We start from the raw sequence: 26,305 nt of genomic DNA on the forward strand, positions 1-26,305 counted from the left end.
CAAGGGAGGGGGCAAGCACGCCAACCAACCCCCAGCCAGAACGGCTCGGATGATGGGACTGTCTCCCCACAGGGATGTAGTCCCAAGGGAGGGGGCAAGCACACTGACTAACCCCCATCCAGAATGGCTTGGATGATGGGGGCAAGCTTACCGAGGAGAAACAGGAAGTGAGAAATTCAGGCAAAGAAAAAAAAAATATTTAGAAGGGAAATCGAAGGAAAAAGGTAAGTGAACCAAAAATGCACTGCACTAGCTTAAAGGAACCTATTTAGAAAAAAACAAACAAAAAACCTTTACAACCCCTTTAAGTGCTGCAAGTAACAGATTCCCCACCCTGCAATTTTCACAGGCACAGAGTCAGAGAACAGTCCGTGACTTTGTTTTACTGAGGATGATAAACTTGGAAGGGATTAGGGGTATTATGGGATACCCATTTGACTTCCAAATAAACGTCAGGGACACGTCTATATACACTTCTCCGCTTCCTCCAGCTCTCACTTACAGAACTCCAGCTGTCATCTTTTTAGTAGCAAAGGCCCATTACAGGCAGGGACCCACAGCCCCAGTACTTGAAAATAGGGTGACACAGCTCACACTTTTCCAGCACTTCCTCACTGTGGTCACTGATCCCAGCACCACCTCTAAAAAGGCACTGGCCATAGCTGCACCTTTCAATAGCCCTCCTGGCTAACTTCTCCACAGTCGTCCCAGACTGACACTCCCCAGCCCACCTGGCTGACTTCTCAGGCGATCTCCTGGATATGCTGACCTGCTCTTGCTGTCCTCTCACTTGCCTCCAGGAAAGGATTCCTGTGTGTTGTAGAGCAGTAGTTCTCAACCCTGTCCTCAAGTACCCCCAACAGGCCATGATTGCAGGTTGTCCATCTTGCACAGGTGCTTAAAAAATCAATCAGTGCCTTGGTATTTGACAGCTATTTTATCTTAGAGAAATTTCCAAAACATGGCCTGTTGGGGGTACTTGAGGACGGGGTTGAGAACCACTGTTGAAGAGGGTCCCGCCAGCACCTGAGCCCCAGGCCCGAATGTCACCCTGCCTTAGACTATGGGGTACCGGACAGCCTCCGGAGCACTCGAGCTCCATCTTCCACCCGACTGCCTCTGCTGGCATGACTTGTGCCCATTTATGAGATTGCCTGCCCCCTTCCAGACCCTTTTTTACTGGGAATTGGTCGAGGACCCGATAAAAATATGCCAAACAGCTCTTCCTAGTCTCCACCCACTATATCTGGTAGTTTCTCCAAGGTTCCAGAAACAGGGGGCGGTCCTCTGCCATCTTGATCGGCCACCATAGGGTGATGTTTCTCCAAACACATGCACAGGGGTGCAGTAATCCCGACACACAGAACGCAAGCTGAACTGCACATGGACAACTGAGAGTACATCTTTAGAAGGATGAACAGGCAGGTAGGTTTATTTTATAGCAATAAAGAGCCTGTGTGTTTGTCCGCAGTTTTTATATTAGGCTTTAATGCCACTTTAAAACTAAAACATTTCTGTACACTAGACACACAAGCTTGGCACTAGCCTTACCCAAGTGAACTGGAAAATGACCAAGAAAGTCCAGCCAAGGCCCATAAATGATTATTCCCTGGTCACCATTGGGCCAGGATCAGACACTTACTCGTTTAATATTTGTTAGTACTTTGAGATCTACTACACTTGCAGCTGTTAAGGTACCAGTATTTACAGGTTTACTTTAACACCGCTCCAGTGTGATTTTCAGAGCAAATTGGATTTAACGTGGTTGTGGTTTACCTATTCTACTGTACAAAAAAAAAAAAAAAAGTATACTTATATTATACAGTATACCTAATTCTTTTACAATACCAGTATGTAACACTGACACATACAGTATCATTCCTGGTTGTTTTATATTACTTGCTACACGTTTTGTAGTGATGATTGCTCCGATTGTGTGCGCTTTGAGTAGTAATAAATGTAATTTAGACTACGGTAATTTATAAACCACTGTCTGCAATAAAATCTCTCAAAAGCGGCCATCTAATAATTTCTGTGCCGAGGATCTTTACACACAGAGGTGGTCACTGAATGTTTTTGTCATTGTCCCCGCAACAATATGGCCAACAAAACTTCTGTGATAAAAACCATAAAGTAACTATAAACCTACCAATCTCTCTGGTCGGGCACTAGAGACCGTATTACTTTTCCTGTTCTCTCAGCCTGGCATAAACTTCGCTAAAATGCATCCAAAGTAGTCTTGTGAGAGGTTAGTGTATAATACACAAAAATGTAAATGTTGTGTCATTCCTCGCATACAGGAATACAACGTACCCAGCACTGTGCCGGAATGACACTGACAATCGGGACTTTATGCGAGAGAGTACATGGGTGCCAAGGAAGTGTAACAGTGTACAGAGTGTGTGGTCAAAAAGCAACAGCAAGGAGGAGGAGGTGGAGGAGCTGGGTTGGTAGAACACACACAACTCCTTGTCATTTGCTTACTTCGAAGCGGATTCCTGTCTCTCTGATACAAATTGTTCTTTTGGCCATGGATGAGCTGCCATCTCACTGTAAACAAGGGCAACAAGTCATACCACTGCCCTCACAACACATCTGTGTTCTGCCATGACCCGACAGAAGAGTGCTAGCAGTGTATGTACACTAGGGCTCCTCATCACCCCCTAGGGAGGCCCTACAAGACCCAATTACTGCAAAGGAAGCTTAAAGGGGAGGTTCACCCTAAAAACGACTTTTTTGGTATTACATTGCCCCCCCACATTACAATACAATTATGCCTATTATGTTTTTTTGTATGCTGTACATACCTTAGGAACAGCCAATTCACCCGTGGCTTCCGGGTGGCGAGTCCCGCGGGAGTGGGCGTTCCTAACTTGCTGTTGATTGACGTGATGACAAAAAACGAGCTCCCCCCGTCGCGTAAGCTGCGTCATGATTGGCGAAAGGAGCCGAACCGCGAGTCGGCGCTATACTGCGCACCACCGTTCTGCTCCTTTCGGCAATCATGACGCAGCTTACGTGACGGGGGGGGGGGGGGCTCGTTTTTTGGTCATATATATATTATATAACTAAATGTGTGTATATATATAATGTATGTGTGTATATATATGTGTATATATATATATATATATATATATTCGCTGCCATTACTAGTTTTAATTTTTTTTTTTTTTTTTTAAATGCCATAAATCTACCCCCTATTTTGTACACGCTATAACTTTTGCGCAAACCAATCAATATATGCTTATTGCACATTTTTTTTACCAAAAATATGTAGAATGCATATCAGTCTAAACTGAGGGAAAAAAATAAATAAATTGTGATATTTATTATTAAATCAAAAAGTAAAAAATTGTGTTTTTTTTTTTAAATTGTCGCTCTTTTGTTTATAGCGCAAAAAATAAAAAACGCAGGTGATCAAATACCAAAACAAAAGCTCTATTTTTGGGGGAAAAAAAGAGATTTCATTTGGGTACAGTGTTGCATGACCACGCAATTGTCATTCATGTGCGACAGCGCTGAAAACTAAAAAGTGGTCTGGGCAGGAAGGGGGTGAAAATGCCCGGTGTTGAAGTGGTCAAAGAGGAGTTCCACCTAAAAATGGAACTTCCTCTTAACCCACTCCTCGCCCCCTTACATGCCGCATTTGGCATGTAATTTTTTTGGGGGGGGGGAGTGGGGGCTTCAGGAGAAGGGGACTTTCTGTCCCACTTCCTCCTTCCGCCGAGGGGCTGGAAAGGCGATTAGCTTAATCGCCTTTTCACAGCCCCTCCCTGTAGGCGAGCGCCTGTCCAATCGGACGGCGCCGCGCCGCTCGCGCATGCGCAGTGGGTGCCCGGCCGTGAAGCCGAAAGCTGTCACTGCCGGGTGCCCACCCTAAGAATGAAGACGCCGGCCGGCGCGTCGCTGGAGCAGGTAAGTATCAGTTTATTAAAAGCCAGCAGCTACAATTTTTGTAGCTGCTGACTTTTAATAAACTTAAAAAAAAAGAAAAAAGGTGGAAAACCCCTTTAAGCAATAAATGAAATTTGCATCAAAATTATTTAAAAGTAAAACACTGCAATAAGAATTTAAATGTGTGCTCAGAAATAAACTAAAAACGTTCCCTTCAAATACATATTGATACAATTTCTCTACGCGGAGCCAAAATTTGCTGAAAACAGTGATTTTTTTAATGTGAATGTCAACAAAATATTCATGGGTAAAATAAGCCAAGTTAGAGAAACAGAGCGATCGTTTTTCTCCATGGTGCTTCAATGTAAATTTGTATGCATCTGCAGCAGGGAAGTGCAAGTTTGTGTTGTGCAACCGAGAACAGAACGGACACTTTAATCTGTGCCCCGGTTACGCACTCGCTGCTCCACCCCCTGGTTACATTAGAGCAGGGAAGAAAATAGAGAAAGCATGTATCTGTAATCTCACATGATGATACACTTGGCTCAGAGCACTGTACATACTGTACCAGAGCTCTGGCGGAATCCCAGGGCGGGCACTCTGCCAGCTGCACAATAACAAACCCAAACCACCAACGTAAAAACAAAACAAAAAAACGAACAAGAACAAAAAAAAAGGAGAGAAAGCTGTCTGCAGAAAGAGTGCAAGAGAAGAAATAAAAGTAAGAAAACCGACAGAACAAAATAGCGGCAAATCAAAAGATTTAATAAAGCTGTGATAAAAATCAAGTTTATCTTTTATTTTTTAAATCACTAAACCTTGGTGACTGCCAGAATTTTTTTTTTCCAGCCTGTTTGTAATTATTTCAAAATAGTTTTGGAACACGGTAGACATGTTTATGTCTGCATCAGATTTTTGAGGTGTCCCGCATGCCTCTGAATTAATAGGAAGCACAATATCCAAATTCTCCTTGAAAATAGGAGATAAAAGAAAGCAAAGGACACAGTCGAGTATTCAGCACCAATTCCTCGTTAGGAGTTCAAAAATAGCTGCAGTTCACAATATTTTTTGTTTTTAAAACTTGCAGTGATCTAAATATTTAGTTGGATATGCTGCACTCTATGAAAATACTTATTGCTTTATGGGCTGACTGTATGTGAAATATATATATATATATATATATATATACATACATATATACACATATACACATACACACACACACACACACACACACACACCAAAAAAAGGTACTGGAGAGGCAGGGCAGCTACCATCTTTGTATTTTTTTTATTTATTTTTTTAAACAGATTTTTGCATACTATCCCTGATTTTACCTGCCAATGGATTATTGAACAGGTTGAACTTTTCCACTAGTAACAGATTACCCTTTGTCCTGCATGGGTGGAATCCACTGCAAACAGACATTCCCCCCAAACACACTATATTAAAGCGAAGCTCCACCCTAAAGTGGAACTCCCGCTGATCGGAACCCTCCCCCCCTCCGGTGTCACATTTGACACCTTTCAGGGGGGAGGGGGTGCAGATACCTGTCTAAAGACAGGTATTTGCACCCACTTCCGGCCACACAGTCTTGGGCAGACTGAGGGCATGACGTCACCTCCCGTTGCGCCCCCCCCCCCATTGTGTTCTGGGAACATTGGGCTCCCAGTACACGGCGGGAGCCAATCGGCAGGCGTCACTTTTTGGTTCCCTCACAGAGGATGGCGGGGGGCAGCAGATTGACGAGCGTTCGCTCGTCCTCTGCTGCGGACAGCGCTGGACTCCAGGACAGGGAAGTGTCCCAATATTAAAAGTCAGCAGCTGCAGCATTTGTAGCTGCTGGCTTTTAATAAAAAACATTTCTATGGATGTCTAATGGGGGGGGGGGTCAAATTTTCATCCTGCAGAGGTTTGTGAACAGCCAACTAGGATCTACTGTCTGTGGACAGATTCAAATTGTGTTGGTGGTTTGTTGAGTGTCTCAGCCACCATGGGAGATAGTCAAAAACCATCTAACAGTGCATATAGCGGATTAATAAATTGGCGTCCAACGACAAGCATATGGAGCATATTTTATAATATGCGCATGTAAACAGTTATGCCAACATTTATATGCACCCAGCGTAACTGTACTTTATTGGCTACTGCCTAAAGCAATTGTAAAGGCCTGTTTTTTACTATAAAAATAACAAAAACATGTTATACTTACCTGCTTTGCTGCAGTGGATTTGCACAGAGCAGCCCGGATCCTCCTCTTCTCAGGTCCCTCTTCTGTGATCCTGGACTCCCCTCCTGTTCAGTGCTCCCACAGTAAACAGCTTTCTATGGGGACACCCGAGCCGAGTCACAATAACCTGTGTCCATTCAGACACCGAACCTTGACCTGGCCCCTCTCCCACCCAATTGGCTAGCTGACTTTGATTGACAGCAGTGACAGCCAATGGCGCCGCTGCTGTGTCTCAGCCAATCAGGAGAGAGAATCTTGGATGACAGACACTCATAGACATTACTGGACAGAGAGGGACCTCAGGTAAGTGTTGGGAGGGCTGAGGGAGGCTGCTGCACACAGAAGGCTTTTTATCTTAACACATAGAATGTATTAAGAAAAAAAATCTTCTGCCTTTATAACCGCTTTATGGCAGACATGTAATTATCAACATTTACCAGGCAGATTACACAATATGGACGTTTACATATCGGCCCTGGTTAGCCTTCTGCATCCCAGCAACCACTGACCCTGGATGGCAGGAGTCCTAGCAACAAGAGGCTGACTGCATTCTAGCAACCAAGGACACTTGGTGGATGGAGCCTATTGCCGATTAAAGCTGCATTCACAGCGGAGCGTTTTCAGTTCAAAAAGACGCTCGTAAAACTCCAGAAAAAATGCCTGGAAAAAAAAAACAAAAAAAAACGTCCAACAAGCAAAATCCCATTCATTTCAATGGTACCCGTTCACATTAGGGCTTCTTTGGGGAAGATTACAGGCGTTTTTCTGTTTTTTACATTGGTGATTTGTACAAAGTGTGCCAAATCGGAGTCAATGGCCACGCTGCTATCAATCTAACCAATCCTGACCCAAGACACCGGCTGGAGCTGGTGTGCTCGTCCCCGTCGCTTGAAAGACTGGGGTAAGTAAAAGGGGGTCAGCTGCCATTGGCTCCCGCTAATGTCAATCAAATCCAATGATACAGGGGCGGGGCCGAGTCATACCTGCGGCGGCTATGGACGCAGAGTGTATGACACAGCAGCGCGCCCGCAAGGTAACCCCCCTCGGGAGAGAGCTTAGCCAGAGAGAGGTTAGCCATTGCAGGGAGGAGGCGCAAGACCCCAGAACAGCAGGATCAGGGCCACTCTGTGCAAAACAAACTGCACAGTGGTGGCAAGTGTGACTTTTTTTTTAAATTTTGTCATTAAAAAAAAAAAAAAAAATCTCTCTAACGTTTAAAAAGGGGTAGGCATTACACCCAAAAGCAAGCAATTATATTGCAGCTTACCAAATCATTTCCCAAGCCACAGCTGCACAAATCAGAAAATGAAATTGTCCAAAATTGTTTGGTTTGCCGACGCCTTAAGAGTTCCCTTTACTGGAACCAAGGTACCAAGCCCAACCCCTAAAAAGCAACCCCACACCATAATCCCCCCTCCACCAAACTATTTGGACCTGTGCACAAAGCAAGATCCATAAAAGACATAGATGAGCGAGTTTGGGGTAGAGGAGTTTCACTGGCCTTCACAGAGTCCCGACCTCAACCCGATAGAACACCTTTGGGATGATTTATAGCGGAGAATGCGAGCCAGACCTTCTCAACCAATATCAGTTCCTGACCTCACAAATGCACTTCTGGAAGAATGGACAAACATTCCTATAGACACACTCCTAATCATTGTGGACAGCCTTCTCAGAAGAGTTGAAGCCGTTATAGCTGTATAGGGTGGGCCAACTCAATATTGAACCAAATACTTTTGGTTGTATGCATGCATGCATGCATGCATGCATGTATGTATGTAAAGATTTGAGGGTTCAAACCTATATGGTGAGAATGCAGGAACCAAACAAAATGCAGTGGGACCTTGGGTATGCTTTGCATGGCTAGTAAACTTAATAAAAGCATAAAAACAGGAAGTGAGCGTACTAGCTCTACAAATTTAACTTCTACCAATGCACATGAAAGCTACCCGCTCATACCGTGTATAGCTCTACCAGAGAGGAAACCAGGACTAGGTATGCATTGTGTATTTCTAAAATACTTTCCCATAAGCTGGATTTTTTTGTTCTCTTCACGCTGGCAGTATGATATCAGCTACGACTCTAGGCAACTGATAAGAACATTATCAACAGTCTGAGGAAGTTGGAATCTAAATACCGGACATGAACCATGAATCATTATTGGACCCATGAAGATCGACAATTAGTTGTGTGGAAAATTGGCCACACTACATGCAAATTTTCAACTTACAGAGTGCAATTTACCATATGAATCTGGCACTGAAGTATGGGTTCCGGTGGAATACAGGCTGCTGATGCCCAGCTGGCAGATGTTAACCTCAATCAAGTTATATGGCTTTTGGCTTGTCTGTATCCTGCACACTCTTTATTATTTTTATGGACATCATTATGCTCAATCTACAACACTGTTATATCAGCTTTGTGAACTTGTAATATAGTGAGAGATATTTCAACCAAGTCTAATAAGTCAATAAGGCCCTTACCTGAATGAGCCAACAAGTGCATTCGAAGCCTTAAACTGTCCAGGAACCTCTTCCCACACAGCTCACAGCCATATGTCTTCATGCCACTGTGAAGTTTCCTGTAGGATACAAAAAAACACCAAATATCAGTAAAAGCCCATCAACGATGTATACTGTACATTCTGGTAATGCAAATTAACTGAAGTTTGAGAGGTTATGCACGTCATATACAAGCGAGATCAATGCATGATCCAAAACAAACAAACAGTCTCTTCATTACTGGGGAATTTTTTTATTTTCATATATACAACAACCAGGGTTTATCTCAAGTGAAATCTATGCACCATTACAGATTTGCTCACTTCCACAGAAAAAAAAAAAAAAAAGAAAAAAACATGCTTAAAGGGGTTGTAAAGGAAAAAAAATATTCCCCCCCTAAATAGCTTGGAGAAAGTCTCGCATTACGGTGTGTAGTTACAGACAGAAGAACAGGAAGTGAGCATTTCTCAGACGACATTTAAAAGCAAAATGGAAGGATGAGGTAAGTGAAGGAGGACTGCACCAAGGTAAAAGGAAGCCATTTAGGGAAAAAAAAATCCTTTACAACCGATTTAAAAAAGAGGAAGTAAACCCTCTAAAAAAAACCTGCAGGAGAAAAAAGGCATGATGAGCTAGTATGCATAGCAGATCAAAGCCCCCAAAGAGTCCCTCTCCTCTGCTGCCATGATACCCAAATGCCTTCCGGGTAGCGCAGCTCCGGCGCTGCGATTGGCCGGAGCTGCGATGAAGTCACTCCAACGCGGGAGCCGTCAGTGAAGGCACGATCGCCTTCACCAACGGTACGCTCAGTGCACCATTGTCTACCTACAGGCAAGCCCTAATCTAGGCTTAAAGCGGTGGTTCACCCTCCATAACAACTTTTTAGCATAACATGAGGCATAGTAGCGCGAGCTACAGTATGCCTGTATTTATTTTTTTAGTCCCGTACTCACTGTGCAATCGTAGACACAAGATTCCGACTCCCCGCGGGGAATGGGCGTTCCTATGGAGAGGGAAGGTGATTGACGGCCGGCTCTGGCACGTCACGCTCCCCGAAGACAGCCGGAACAGGTCTCAGCTCTTCACGGCGCTATACGGCGCCTGCGCACAGACTATGCGCAGGCGCCGTGAAGCGCCAAGTCCTATTTCGGGTATTTCCGGAGAAGCGTGACGTGCCAGAGCCGGCCGTCAATCACCTTCCCTCTCCATAGGAACGCCCATTCCCCGAGGGGGGTCGGAATCTTGTATCTACGATTGCACTGTGAGTACCGGGCTAAAAAAAAATAAAGACAGGCATACTGTAGCTCACACTACTATGCCTCATGTTATGCTAGAGGAAACGTTTTTTTTTTTTTATTAATAGGGTGAACCCCCGCTTTAAGTGTAGGGTAAAGTGGTCTGTAAGTGTTTACAACCACTTTAGTATCACTTACAATGGGAGTTATCTTAACCTATACTCAATTGTGTATATTAAAATGTTACATTTGTAGGAACCAAAATCGGAGTATTGCCTCCTTTGTCGCTTTAAATAAACAAATAAAATAAAAAAAAAACACAAACACACACAATGGATTTCCAATATATGCAACCATCCAATGCATCACTACCACACACTCGAGACCAAAAAAAAAGATAAAATCAAAATCACATCCAGTGAGTCTGCCCATGGCAACACCCCAGAATCCCCCCCAGACCAAAACCACCATACTAGATTACACTCTGCAGTACAAGATGTATGTCACAGGAGGGATGCAACCACAGAGCCCAAAACTCTTCTCTCTATATATATATATATATATATATATATATATATATATATATATATATATATATATATATATATATAAAATATATATATATAAAATATATATATAAAATATAATATAATAGTATACCCGAGTTCCGCCATGCCCTCTTATCAGTTTGGTTGCCCTTCTCAGCACTTTCTCCAGTTCCCTGATATCCTTTTTGAGAACCGATGCCCAAAACTGAACTGCATATTCCAGATGAGGTCTTACTAATGATTTGTACAGGGGCAAAATGATCTCTATCTCTGGAAGTCCATACCTCTTAATACAAGCAAAGATTTTGCTCACTTTGGAAACCGCAGCTTGGCATTGCATGCCATTGAGCTTATGATCTACCAAAATCCCCAGATCCTTCCCTACGGATCCCCCCAGTTGTACTCCCCCTAGTATACATGCATATCCTTAGCCCCCCAAGTACATAAAATTTACATCAACATACATTGCTAATAGTTAGATGCCTTGAGGTGCCATTACGTCATCCATGGGTATTTGGCAGACAGATGAGCTCCTGATATGGCTTGATGCACAATGTTGGGAAAACCTCTACTATATTGGCAGTCAGAGAATCTGAAATCTTCTGCACCACCTGATAACATTTATCACCAGTGATGGTTTATGACCAATTTAAGCTCTTGTGAGTCAGTAGTATTCATATAATATTTTGCAATACTTTGACCCTGTAAGCCCGAGATGTAAAAAAATATTGTAAAAACTGTTGTCCATAAGCAACTAGACTGCTCTCGGAAAATGACATTTGGTTGGCTTCTAAGGGCAGCACGTCCCCTTTTGCTCTAGTTTTCTTTAACAAACCCTTTTGCACACAACTTTGAGAGGCCTAGAGGAGTTTTAGCAACACTCTCTTACATACCTGTAACTACAAACACCTTACCCACATCCTCCTGCAATAACTGGAACTACATAAAGATGCTCTTGACCAAAGTGGAATAATAGCTAAAACAAAACAAGTGTCACAAGTAGTAAAAAATAAACCCCCTTAACAAAACCAGGGTAATAAAAAACACGCAATACTTTAAATATAACTTTCCCCAAGCAGACAGTACAAATTTTTGGATAGCTGCAGTGTATACGACAAACATTGCGTACTCGGCTTCATGTGAAATAGCTGGCAAAGAATGGTACGAATTCCTGTGTCCTTGCCAGCCATCTCTAAAACTTCAGATGATCCACAGTAAGGAGGACCAAAACCCTTGTGCCGTAGTGTGCACCAATTTTCTCTACTTGCTAAAAACATAGTTTAAAAAGTAAAAACATAATTAAGCGGAAGAACAGTGTGCTGAATTAGTACTTGGCTTAGCATTACTTGCTAAATAAAAATCGTAAAAAAAAAAAAAAAAAAAAAAAAGTGTACAAAGAACTACTAAAGCAACAAAAATCCTTTTGGTTAAAATATATATATATAATAATAAAATTATTATTATTATTAAATCAGTTACTGTCTTGGAAGGAAAAAAAAAAAGTGTACGAAGAACTACTAAAGCAACAAAAACCCTTTTGGTTAAAATATATACAATTATAATAATAAAATTATTACTATTATAAAATCAGTTACCGTCTTGGAAGAAAAAAAAAGTCTTGCACATATGGCAAGCCGCTTCCATGTCATTAACAGCAGCAGAAGAGCAGTCTATTGGTGAACTGAAGGAGCACACAAGCCAGTTTGACATTGCTGCAGCCAATTTTGGGCCAATGGCTAAGCACCATCAGGCCGAAATAAAGGATGAAGCACCAGGAAATAAATTTTGCAGCATTTAATAAAATGTGATTTGCCAAATAAAACTGTACACGTCAAGACATGACTACAGACATATTTTGGGGAAGCGCAGTGGCCAAGTTGCTAGCACTTGCACCGCTAGGGTCCTCGGTTCAAATACCAACTATGACACTATCTGCCTGTTCTCCCTGCATAGGTTTCCTTTGGGTACTCCAGTTTCCTCCAAGTGCAGGAAAGGGAGTTGGGTAGGGACCTTGTGCTCCTTGAGGGCAGGCTCTAGTGTGAATGTGTACACACATTCATACATACATATACACACACACACACACACACACACACACACACACACACACACACACATATATGTATCTCACTGTGAAAAAAGTATGGCGTTATAGATGTACCTATAATAAATACATCATGTTTTAACAGTCATTCATCATTTAACTTTTCCTATTTCAAAATAAATTGGAGCTAGCGGTTAAGAAAAGTTGAGATTTACACTCTGGCCTATGCTCAGCCTTGTATTGCTGACATTATGCTGCTATCAATATTCAACATCCTATAGATAATTTAGGATTACCGTCACCTAAGGCTCTATTACCTGCTTTATATTTAACAGCTAAACAGGCATTTTAAATCTCCTCCTAAAATAGATGAATAGAGCAGACACAACACTTTCCACCAAAGGACAAAGAACTTTATCTGTACAATAAAGAGAAACAAATAACAGGATAGTGGGATCAACTTGTCTCAATTAACTGATAAAACTCACAGATTACACTGACAGATTTGACTGATCTATCTGGAATTACAGCAGAGCCATGAATAATAATCATGGATTAGGATCTAAAACACCCCACTGGGGAAGAATCTGAAAGCACTAATGATTTAGGAAATAGCTATAATTTGGAGTGTGTGACTGCAATAAGTCTCTGAACAGCAGCGCTATTTGTCCCAACTATGCAGTATTTAAATAGAATTTTTTTTTCAATTGTAATTTTACTAAAAATTAAAAATATGCACACCGAGAGATTACTTTATTTGTATTTAATGTATATTGACCCATGCACTTTTAAAAAGAGTTGTGACTGCTTACTGCAAAAATCTAGTATCGGCAACATATTTCATTGTGAATTAAACATAAAAGAAAAAAAGCATTTTTCCCTAAAATGAAAAAATATATATACACACACACACACACACACACACACACACACACACACACACACACGCACGCACGCACGCACACTCTCACCAAAATGAGGTTATATTTGCCTGCTCTGTGCAACTAGATTGAACAGCGTGGTCCCTTACCTCCTCTTTGGTGGGCCCCTGTCACATGTCCATTCCTCCACACTGTGTGCTAAAGAGGCACCAATGAGTGGTGGTGTGCAGTGTTTAGGGTTGGGGGGGGGGGGGGGGAGCCTGAAATTTGTGTGGTGCATTTTACCTTACTGCAGGGAATGCATAAAATTATTATATATATATATATATATATATATATATATATATATATATATATATATATATATATATATATATATATATATATATATATTACACACATATATATATATATATATATATTACACACACACACAGATAATTATACATCAAACACACACACACACAAGCCGAATGTAGAGTGGCATGGGCCAGTACAATAGAAACCATCCAACATGTGGGCCACATGTACTGCAGCCAGTCGAACAGCAGCTTCTGTTGAAGGGTAATGACCGGAAAAATGTCTGCAAACTGGCTCCCAGTCAGCGCTCTCAGCCAATGGCTGACAGCGCTGTCCGGAGCGCTTTGGCGGGGGGGGGGGGGGCTGTCCCCCTATCAGAACACAATAGAACAGCAGGGGAGATCGCTGTACCAACATGAGATTGTTAGAATAGCGGCTCTGACCTGAGCCATCAGTTTTTTTCATCCAGCTTGCTGGGTTGACCATAAAAAAAAGAAAAAAAAAAAAGAAAAAGAAAATAGCAGTGTGTACTAGGCTTTAACAAACACCACAATGAGTCTCTATGTAGAGTCAATGGCTGAATTGCATCCAATTAAGGCCGGTCATACACAGATTGAGCTTCAAACTGTTAATGGGCAGGCTGAAGAATTTTGCACCATGTATGGCCTGCCTTATCAATTACTTAAAAATGCCCAATATCCAACCTTTGAGGATAGTGGTTTTCTTGGATAAGGGGAGGCGTTTTCACTTTAAAAACCCTAAAAAGGGAAGCGCTACTTTTTTGGGGGTGGGTGCATGGGCAGTGGGCATTATGTCCATTTTGCAAGGGTTTTTAGTAACCCATGGTGCAGATTCTACTCTTGTAGTTTTCTCTTGATACATGACAAACTATTGCACCAACATCCTCAGACGGCCAATTGTGAGCGTGTCATACAATCCCTCCGAGGGTCTTGGGAAAAAAAAAACCTTTGCCAGATATTTCACCAACTATTGAAAGGCTGACTGTAGCAACCAGTGCTTGGGATCGCCACAATTAAAGCAGAGACTGAAATTGCACAAAAAAACAATAAAAAAACAATTTTTTGGTGCGTGTGTGAGCTTGGCAGATGGACTGGATTTGCTTTTTGGGGGTTCGTCCCCATCAAATTGCTTTTGGAGATACCTCAATTGAACTATGCTCTGGGTGGCCTGCACTCTGGCTTTTCACCATCAGTTAAAGCTCTTTACATAGCTTTGTTTTAAAGCCAAGCAAAACACCTTTTGCACCCAAAAGGTTTGTTTTTTTCCACATTGCTGGCTCGGATTATCTTTCTTTTTTTTTACGATTACTTGATTTCACCATCTGAAACCAGGCCCATTCTTTAAAACCACCATTCTACAAGATAAGGTAAAAACATTTTGTCTATTTAATTTTTAAAGTGATGTCCTATTGAGAAAGAAAAAAGGTAAACAAAGCAAAGTCCAAGCTCTTTTATTACGAGTTGAGCAAACATCTTCTAGACAAGGTTAGTAAATGGATAATTCTACAGAAACAAATACTATGAGAAAACCTTATTTAACCTTCTGAGTCTTTAACCATTTAATTACCAAATTGTGTTTGCATTGAGAATAAAGTGTAAACCCTGTATAAAAGAGGCAAAAAAAAAAAAAAAAAAAGTCTTATTTTTATTAAGAAAAGCCTTATATATGAGCCACGTTTTGATTTTCACTTTTCTTGACTTTTATAGCCAAACCTACCACCTGCCCTGTCCAATGAGACTAAACTTTAAGGCCGCTTTTACCAGATGGGCGGTTGCAACTTGTAGAGCTCAGTTAGGAGAGTTCATTCTCTGCAAATCAAATTAGAGGGGCACATTTTCGAATCACTAAAGCCAATCGAATCTTGTGGAGTTTCCTTTTAGGCAACATTTAAATTGGAAAAAAAAAAAAAAATGTATAAAACGTACGATTTGATCATTTTACTAAGAAAACAGCTACACAAGTATCCCTAAAACCTGTCAGCCCCAACTGGTGTCATTTTAAATAACATTTTCAAAATTGCAAGTGCTTTTCATGGGACAAGCCAAGCTCCAAGGCAATAATCCTTTCCCTCTTATTTAACCAAGTCATTGACTTAATGGTTAGGCAATTACTTATTAAAAAAAATTAAAATGCCATAAAAAAATATATATATATATTTATAATCACACACACCTTTTGAATTCAGCAAAAGTGCGTGGAGTATGCAACGCTGAACCTGCCTCTGTCTTACCTCGATGGATATCTCAATACATTGTAGAGGGGGTTCAGGACACATTCCCTTGCTGCCAAGATTAGTCGGATTGCGCATTTGAACATGACAGATGCAGAGGCAGATACGGCAGCTGTAGACATGAGGTCGGGAGGTAACGTACCAATCAATACCTAGTTACAGGCTTCAGTTTGTAAGCGAGAGAAGATGAAACATGGCAGGCATGGATGCTCTATGTGAGATTATTACAGCCTAACAGATACTTGCTCAGGTAAACTTCACATGAATATTCCTTCAATGTGACCTTACTGATGAAGGCTGTAAATACCATACTCGAGAATCAACAACTCTGTCAATTTACGCATTGACCCCAATACTGTGCCGAGTTTCATAGGCCTTACAAGAATTGCTAAAAAGCAACCTTTGGGAGGTACTTGTGTCATTTCCACATGCTAAACAAGCCTGCTGCCTGTCCAGCAGTGGCGTCTCCAGCTTTCATATTTAGGGGGGGCACATGGGGGGACAGGGAAAAAAGTAGGGGGGCCAACTATAAAATGCAATTTTATATATATACAATATATACAATATATATATAAAATCTCCTGGGGCCCTTTACTATGATCCCACAACGGGTCCTTTTACATGTTCTGCAGTGAGCTCCCTTCCTACTATACTGGGGCCCCCCAGGGTGGCAGAAAACAAGAGATATATGTCACCAGCACACCAAGAAAATATAAGGGTCCAAAGCAGTGGGAGAACTTTCAGGGTTGCAAAGGTTGTCTTGCCACCGGGGCCTGGTGTTCTGCCACTGTGGGGATCCCCAGCTGTCCTGTCCCTGCTATTGACAGCGCTGGTCTGGCGTCTGTCTCCTTGGCAGGGGCGGCAGTCTATTAGGACCTAGTGCTGGTGACATTATGGGTGCATGCAGGGGAAGGCTGGCACTATTGGTTATAGAGAGGCGAGCCCCCAGCTGGTCACCTAGCAGCAGTAATGCTGTATAACCTTCTCTGTTGACATGCTGATCGGGATGTGATCCAGGTGATGCTCCCAGTCAGATCTAATAAATACAGTATTTATTAGCATCAAGAGTACAACCACATAAATATATTCAACCGTATGATCAGCAGCCATGTGGGCTCTATGCCTGTAAAGTGTGGGCTTTGATCAATAAAATCACTGATATTTATGACTAGGATTTGACTAAGAGCATCACCTGGATTGCATCCCGATCAGCATGTCAGAGAAGGGTCCACTGCTGCTAAGCAACCTGCAGGGAGCTCAACTGTCTACAACCAATAGAGATGGGCTCGGGTGTGTTTGAAATCCCACATGCCCGATCCCGCCAGGAAGCCGACACTCCACAGTGCTAATCACAGGCAGTGAGACATTTCCTGATCTGTGCAGCTGCAGACCGGGAAATGTCTCACTGCCTGTGATTAGCGCTGTGCAGTGTGGGCTTCCTGGCAGGCTCTGGCATGTGGAATTTTGAACATGCCCAGCCCATCTCTAACAACAAATTGTGCTGGCCCTCCTGTACATCAGCCCCATAAAGTAACCAGCTCTGGGTTCCAATGTCCTGCCGCCGCTGCCATGGAGACAGAGACCAGCGCTGTGAATAGCCGGGACAGGACAGTAACTCTGGTTGTTCCAGCACTGGTCCACACTGGGACGATTCCCCCATCCACCTATAATGTGTAGATGGGGGAATTGGATCATTTCTTTTTTTTTTTTATTCAACCTAATAGTTGAATGAAAAAAAGTGATCAATGTATGGGCTGCCTAAGAGCTAAGACCAGCCATAGACAGTTTAAATCTCAGCTGGTTCAGGAGGAACTGGCTGAGTTTTGAACCATTAATGAGCGGATTCTCTTATGATTATCACCAGTGGTTGTTGTATAGAATACAATTGCTGGGCAGGAGGGATATTCCCGTCAGCACTGTTTGTGTTGATGGGGGAATCATGCAAGTTTCTTTCCTGCAATCTGTGGATGTAGGAAAAAAATTTGCATTGTATATTACCTGCCTAACTGAAAGTGAAAGTGTAACAGAATGGCCCGTGACACCCAGAGACTTTTGAAGGATGGGGTTTACTCCTGTGCCAGCGTCACTATGCCCTTTTGGGCATAGGGTGACTGAGAAATGATAATGATAAATTACATGGGATGGGACATTTCTGATAATTCATGTTTTGCAGGATATCTTGAAATATTACAAGTTGTTAAAGTCTGACTCCGACAGGTCAATAGAGTGTTTTCATTCAATGGGGGGACACATGCTTTTGAGGTGTTAATTGAGTCTGCTCCTAGACATTCCTTTGTGTGATGCTAATACTGTTTTGTGTCCATTGTGCTAATTAGGTCTGCTCCTAAGACCTGTTCATTGTGTATGCTAATGACACTGTTAAGATGTGGAATGTGACTTGTCAAGCTGTAGTAATTAACCCCTCTAAATGCGGAGCCAGACCGTCTGGGTAATAAGTAGTAATTAACTCATCGGAATGTTATTATCTAAAATAATGTGTATGAAGCCCCCCCATTGTGTGATGTGTGGGTGGAGTGTGTCTTTGTCCCTGTGATTAACTGTAACATGCTTGTACTGTATATAACAAAGCTAAGTTACCATTAAAGGATTCATTCATTCGTTTTGGAGCCAGTACCAGAGCTTGTTTTGTCTCGTTTATTCTGGGAAATGAAATGGGTCGTGTCTGATGTCTGTCGGACTGTCGGATAACCTGTCGTGGGGCGATGGATTGGAATATCGTAAACGGTGGTGACCGTTACAGAAAGTAAATTGTGAATGTCTTGAAAGAACAGGAGAGGGGGAGGGAGACAGATGGGGGAGAGAAGGGATAGAGATAATGCAGTTCAGTGATTACAGTGTACTGCAGTCTGCAGTGCACACACATACCCACGGTCCAGGCTAGAATCTCAGGCATCATTCACACACATGCTGCTGATTTTCATATTTCCTGAACACACATCCCCTCTCTTCAGATACAGCACACCGAGATAGTGTGGGCGGGACTGAAAGGAGAAGGAGGAGGAGCTTTATTCCTCCCTGCTCGTATGTGAGGAAAGTGGGGGGGGTGGCTAGACTCGCTGGGCTGTAAAAGAGTGTCATAGACTGACACTTGGCTCAGCTTGCAGTCACCACTCTCAGGATTTACAGGCTGGTTCTCCTGTCCTAAGGACGGGAGAAATCAGTCTGTTTTTTCAGTAACTGAGATGAAGGCTTGGGCCCCCCTCCCCCACAGTGCTCATGGAGTCCTTTCTGCAACTCGCTCTTCTCCGTGCCAATGAGGATGCAGGGGAAGGAGCAGATCGGGCGGCTGTGGTTGTGTGAACGCTCGCATTATGCAGTGTCAGCGAGCAGAGGGAGGGGGAGGAATGCCCCGCAGAGCTGACTGGGGACGCTCTCCCTCTCAGGAGAGACTGTTACTCCAGCGGCGGCCCGAAAAAAAAAAAAAGCAAAAAAAAAAAAAATTTTTTTTTTTTTTGGGGGGGCACATGGTGGGGCACAGCATAATGTTGGGGGGGTCAGGGCCCCCTCTGGCCCCCCCCTAGAGACGCCTCTGCTGTCCAGCTGATGCAAATTCATGGCCAATAACTAATGGTCAATTTAGTTCCGTGAATACAGATATAGATCACCTACTCTACCGTCTAAAATTTGATGCAAATGCATGGAAAATGATTGATAGAACTTAGTATTCACTGTACCAAATAGAGCGGTGAAAGTATAACTCACCTATAAGCTAAAGAAGCACGATAGAAGATGTATTTTCACCAAGGACAGCTAAAGGCACACAGCAAAGTTCATCATTTCTAAATAACCAACTTTGAAGGTGTACCTGTTCCAACTTTGTATTCTACATTTTACAGAAGGCTGGCCAGGCCACATTCAAAAAAATCACCTCTAGCTAATCCTCTCCTCACTGAGGATACATGCACTTCAACCAACTGTTCTAATCAGGACGGTGATGGCAGTTTTTCTTGATAGTGTGACGATATTGGAGAATGGCCAAATGTCATCCCAATTTTCTCCCATTTCTTTTACATGACACTTGTATGAAGAACACAGCAAAGCCTTTGGTTGGTATGAGGAACTCAAACTTTTCCTGCAAGGTCCTAGAAGCTTTAAGGGGGGTCAATGGACCTAATTGCGGTCAATTTAAATCTATTGATCAAAATTTCAAATCCAAGACTTGTACACTTGGGCATTGCAGGACTAATAGGTCACTTGTAACCACTCTGACCTCTGAAATACCGGACCATTTAAACGATTCTAGCCCCAACTTGAACAATTTTCACCTGCCATGCTCCCAGTCAGCCTGTATTCCAAACTGTAAGCAGAGGTGATCAACTAGAGGTAAAAAACAGCAACAGGATGCAATGTCAAGTGACACCAGTGGAGGAAAACTCAAAAGCGCTTCACCTGAAAGCAACAAGAATCTGAACAGACACCTCCTTGCCAAAGATTTAGGGCAGTCAGAGACTGTTGGTTCAGAAGGCTTACTTTTGATCCTACATTTTATCATTAGTTGTCTTCATTGGCAAGTTTTGTCTTGCTAAACCCATCAGCTTGCTTAAGCAGTTTCCACTTTATTCATTGGTTTGGCGATTAAAAAAAAAAAAAGAAGAAGAAGGGGGAACAAGAAAGCGCACACAAGTACAACTACTAGTAGTGTAAGGGCTCTTTCACATGGGCGGCCTGTTCAGGTCCGCCTGCCTTTTTTTTAGGCGGACCTGAACGGGCGCTCCATGCTCCTCTATGGAGTCACGGATGTCAGTGGTGACATGCCCGCTGACATCTGACCCGCCAAAGTGTGACGGAGGAAAAACCTACTTTTCCATCCGTCTGGCGGATCGGGTGAACACGGACAGACTGTCCGTGTTCATCCAATCCCCCCATAGGGGAGAGCGGAGAAAAGACAGGGTGGTCCCCCCTGCACAGTGTGCAGGGACCGCCCTGTCATCTGCCGGCTCAGCGGGGATCAACGGAGCGATACTCGCTAAGCAAGCGGAGGTTCACGGAGGGGATCATTACTGATCCACCCCATGCGAAAGGGGCCTAAAGGACTCCTACACAACATTTGCCAGGTGCACAATTTACCTGTGATTGAAAATTTTCCAAGCCAGCTTTAACCGCCATTAAAAAGAAGACCTAGTACAGGAATGTCAAAGCCTTCCAGATGCAGCTGACACCAATCTTTAGGACAAGCCACTATGCATGCATTGCTTGGAACACATCTCCAGCACCATTCTGCTGAGCTACCCTTAAGTCTACGTTTTTCTATCAGCACTTTAGAAAATTGAAGCAACCACTATGGCGCCCCCTTCCAACTCGCATTGTGGACCTAGGCAATATCTTTTAAAAGCTACATTATAGCTGGGCAAGAAACAAAAAAAAGTAACCAATACTACACAAGAGCCAGAATAAAATATTTTCTGACACCTATGTGGCATTAACAGTTATGTTAATCCTAAATAGAACAAATATTATCAAAGATATAAATTGCATGCACAAAAGGAAAAATGCACATATGTTTCATTTGCATAACGCTCAGCTTACTTCTCGGTTTCAGATTATTGCAAAAGATCATTCACTTGGATTCAGCGATGATCTTCAAAAGCAGCTACAGCAAATTATAAGCCACACAATTTGCTCTCATGGTTTTCAAATGCAACCAATACTACTACCTAAACTACACACATGTGCACCGAGTGCAAGGTTGACGTGTAAAAACTCAGATCCTTACATCTGCAGCTTTAGAGCCAGTGTTAACCAGCTGTTCATATCAGAACTGCTTCTATCACCATACAAGTCTATGGAAATGCAAAATCAACCTGAAGCAGGTTAGCTGCAGGTCAATAAGTTCTAAAAGATCTTGGAAGTGCCAAAACTGGCGTTTAAGCCTAAATTCCAGGTATGCCTTGCCAATATCAATAAAAGCAGGAAATCTATTGGAAATAAAAAGGTTACTAAAGCAATGACAATTTGCGTACGACAAAAGAAGTTTGGGAAATTATGAAACATTGTATTTTTGGACAACTATACCAATTAAAAAAACAAAAATTGTACAGTCTGGTACTGTATGAGAAAAAATGTTTGCGCTTGTCCCATCAGAAAATTGTGCATGAATTGTCATGATCGGCTCCCGAAAACTGTGTATGAACGAGCAGATCATACCATTGCTTGAAACTGGTATTTTTTCCATACCAGGCCTTAACACGCACACACGCCTCCAGCTAAAAATCTGTAGATCCACACTTCATGGCTTTCGAATACAAGTATTTTATTCAAGGTAATGATGAAATGCCCCCAGGGCTGCAGATATGAAGCTCTGATTTTAACATTTAGTCCTTAAGTTCTGATCTCAGCCAATCCTGTCACTTTAGGACAGTAGGGAAGTAATTGGAAGAAACTCTACAGTGTTCACTTAGGACTTTTCTTCGCATTGAAATGACAATAAAGGGGATCTACAGAATCAGGCATAGTCTAGAGCAGGGATCTCCAACTTACGGCCCTCAAGCTACATATTCCATGAGGCATTGTAAAACGGACATTCACAAACATGACATTATGGTAATTGTAGTTCCTGAACAACTGGAGGGCCACATCTTGGAGACCCCTCGCCTAGAGTCTGAAGACAATTTTCCTGCCATTGAAGAAAAAATGTTTTAATGCTTTAATGTTAAAGCGTCATTAAGAGCTCACAACTACATTTCGTTCAATATACACATTTTTAACCATGGCGACACGTGTAAAAAGATTTTCCTGGTCATGCCCATGTGTACATGACCAGCAACTGAAAAAAAAAAAAAAAAATGGAGGCGAGAATCGTATTACATTTAATGCTAGAGCGTGCCACCTGATAAAAAGGCTGGCATTGTCTCATAGTAGACAGACTGCCTTGGACATCAGGTTTCCTTGTATAAAATCTCTCCAAAGACATAAAACACCCACTTTAACAAATGTGCAAAGTCAAAGCAACACTGACAAAGTATATGTAAATCCCACCGTTCACTGAGCCTTCAAAGTGCCAAAAAAACGACTTTTACAGAAGTCAATTTTTTGCACACTTACATTTGTCACAATACAAATCGTTCGGAAACAAAAAAGGTAATCTAGACTAAAGCCATTGGTTTTAAATTTTTCAGTCTGGTAAACGTAAAAAAAGTTCCCTATGTTTGTGGCAGGTTTACTTTTAACAGAAAAAAAAAAACCTCATTGAAAATGATTAAACACTTTGTTTGTAAAGCAACGTATGGATCCAATTCATCTAAAGTCATAGTGTAAGTGGATTTTTTTTCCCTTCCAACACATTGCCAGCACAATGCTTAGGAAGTCTGACAGAAACCTATTTAAGGTCATTTATTGCCTTAATAAGCACCTTTGTCCAACAGGCAGTTTTTGACAACAGTGATAAATTCCAAATTTATGTCAAACATAGCATATGTTTAACAGCTCATTTCTAAGCAGAAGCAGCAGGCTCCCCTATAAATCACAGCTCAGTTTGAAATGAAAGCAGATTATAGGGCTGGGGCTATTGAGAGAAATATAAATCAGGAGAGTTTAACTCTTAATGCAGCACAAATTAACTGGATAGGTGGGGAAAGTCAGCTGGCAGACGCAGCGCTAAATAGTAACCTTGCAAGGAACCCAACAGCTACCACTTGATTACTACCAAGAATAAAAAGTGCCCCCCCTTGTTTGTAGATCCAAAACTTTCAGTTCCTGAATTTAGCGCCCTAAATATCCAGCCCAAACCGGCATGCTTGTATTTTTAGAAAGCCTGACAGTTCTACCCAATACCCCAAATAAAAAAAAGGTTTGCCAAAGATAAACTAAATTGACTCCTTTATAAAACTAGTGAAAGGAGCAAAGCAAGCACAATGCAGCACCCATAGGATCCATACCATTCTAACCTGTATTCAGAAAACGTAAAATCTAATGTGTGGATTATGGTTAGTTACTACAAAATTCTGCTTTTCTTTTTGCATTGTGAGTTCACACCAATGACCCCTTTCAGAATGTAAGAACTTTTTTGGGCATAGCTTTTACATATTAGGCCTAGTTCACAAATGCTTTAGCTTATAAACACTAGTCTGAAAACCAACATTTAAAACCACAGCATGCTAGTCTTCAGCAATAAAAGTAGTAGTTCTCAGTCCAGGGCTTTTGGTGTCATAAGTAAAATATACACAACCCCAGACGCTGGAAACACAACGCTCAAGCCCAACCCTTACCCTAACACTTAACCCTAAGAGCAGGTTCACACTGGGGCGACCTGGTATCCGACTTCAAGTCACACGGTCGAGAAAATGAATGCAAGTGAATGAGAGCCGTCTTAATGTACACTACTGAAGTCGCTCCGACTTCAGAAAAGGTTCCTGTACTACTTCAATCCGACTTCTAGGCGACTTGTACCCATTGATTTCAATAGAAGTCGCCTCAGACGTCGGATCACTGTCTTAACTGAAGCAACAATACAGGAAGAGGACATACATTTCTCAGGCAAACCCCTCCCTCCCACAGAGCCGATTGTTGTTTGATTGGCCACTGGAAAGCCTCCTGTCCTGGAGGCGACTTGAAGTTGCCTTGTACTGTCCTGGAGGCAACTTGAAGTTGCCTGATGATTCATACTCAAGTCATGTCCAAGTTGTCTCCCAAAGTCGTGCTAGAAGTAGTGTTTCCCCTGTGTGAATGGGCTCTAAAACAATTCTTTGCACAAGGTGAAATAATCCATAAACAAAAACCTTGAAACTTCTCCAAAAAAACCTCCAGTCAGCCTTTAGAAATAAATAATCCTTTTGCATGCAAAACCACCAAGTATAGCAAGATTTGGAGAGTAGGGAAAGGATTCCTTTCCCTAGATTAGACAACCGACACCCTTCTTAGCTCCAGGCCCAGAATGTAGGTGGGCCTTAGACTTCACGAGCAGTAGACCCTATATAGACCATATATAGAAAGTGAAGGATCTACATTTTGAGTGCAATTATTACCTTTAAAGAGCAGGTTTAAAGCAACAGCAAGGATCCTTTAGAAAGCTGTTACTTTAAAGCAGTATTAATAACCGAAAGGCAGGCGCCATCTATAAATCGCAAAGGAATTTGGCAACCTGGTTGTACCAAAGTTGTTGGATCAACTTGGTACATTCAGCCTGCCCATTAACGGTTCGAATCTCAGTCAGTTCAGCAGGAATTTGAACCGTGTATGGCCAGCCTAAGGCTACCTATATATAACAAATGGATAAACAACTCCGAGTTGAATGTTGGTTTAAAGAAAGATGCGATATAGGCAAGGGCTTTCGTTATGTCAACATAATTAAATGCATTTTTTAGATGTTTTCTGCTGGATACCAATCATGATAAATCTATGGACAGAACTGAGCAAGCCAATCCAGGGGTCAAAACCCGACATTGGCTGAGGCCTTGCAAAATGAGCATCAAAACATATTGAAAGCAACCTGCACAACTCTACGTAGAGCAGGAAACCCTATACACTCATGCATTCATATATGTTCCAGAGTATGAGAATACATTTTTCCCCACTTCCGAGTCACTGATGTCAGTTGTGGCTTCAGGATTTTCACCAAACTGTCTCTCCCTCATGCAATTCTGGAAGGTTAGCAGCATTATGAGAGGCCAGACTATAAAAAGGCTCGGAGTGTAAGTATTTCCTTTCCTATAAAATATTCATTACCCCGTGTGTGAGCCAAGTAACTGAGACCTCAAACATTTCTAACTTTGTACTGCAGCAATAACAGGCTTTTATTGAATCCTTCTCCTTTTATTTATACCCAACTATAAATATAAGGTTATATGGACACTCGTGAACGCTTACACATACACATGGATAATATATAAAACCTTTCTGTCCGCCTTTAAAGCGGATGAATAAAAATACCTGCTTTTATTTCCCTGCACAAATAACATAATTGCTTACTTGGCCCTCTTGTTTTAACAAGGTGTGCAACAAACTTACTCTTTCTGAATCAACACTAAAAAGTTATAGTAAGATCTGGCAGCCAATCAGAAAATGATAAAGAGCACACGAAGAAAAAAAAGGGAGGTTTGTACACCTTTAGCGTGACAACCCTTTTTATTCCTACCATTTGGACCGCTGCTGGGATTGTGGTGTTGCGTGTCAAACTGAGCTCATGTTTTTATTTAAGGAGTCCGATGTTCTGCAATTCTGGGGGGAAAAAATAAATAAAGCAGCACACACACACACACGCACACGCACACGCACACGCACACGCACTTCCCCAATTGGAATGAATGAAAAACTCAAACCGCAGTTGCGTTTTTGATGCTTTCCCCCCCCCCCCCCTCAAGTCGCATGTCCTTTTTTCACTGATGCAAAAATGCAGTTTTACATCGCAGGAGTGTGAAAGCAGCCTTAAGCTTACCACACTTTAAAAATTGGATTTCACAAATCTC

General features: G+C 42.1%; 1 protein-coding gene across 5 annotated transcripts in view; it reads right to left on the reverse strand.

Annotated features, from left to right (window-relative positions):
- Positions 1-26,305, reverse strand: part of ZBTB16 (zinc finger and BTB domain containing 16) — a 171,300-nt gene that overhangs the window by 67,767 nt on the left and 77,228 nt on the right. For all 5 annotated transcript variants that reach the window (XM_040326036.1, XM_040326039.1, XM_040326040.1 and 2 more), the window contains exon 3: positions 8,608-8,705. In XM_040326036.1, coding sequence (XP_040181970.1) covers positions 8,608-8,705 — 98 coding nt within the window. The remainder of the gene's footprint in view (positions 1-8,607; positions 8,706-26,305) is intronic.

Source organism: Rana temporaria, chromosome 10 (genome assembly GCF_905171775.1).
Source record: "Rana temporaria chromosome 10, aRanTem1.1, whole genome shotgun sequence".
Taxonomy (NCBI): Eukaryota; Metazoa; Chordata; class Amphibia; order Anura; family Ranidae; genus Rana; species Rana temporaria.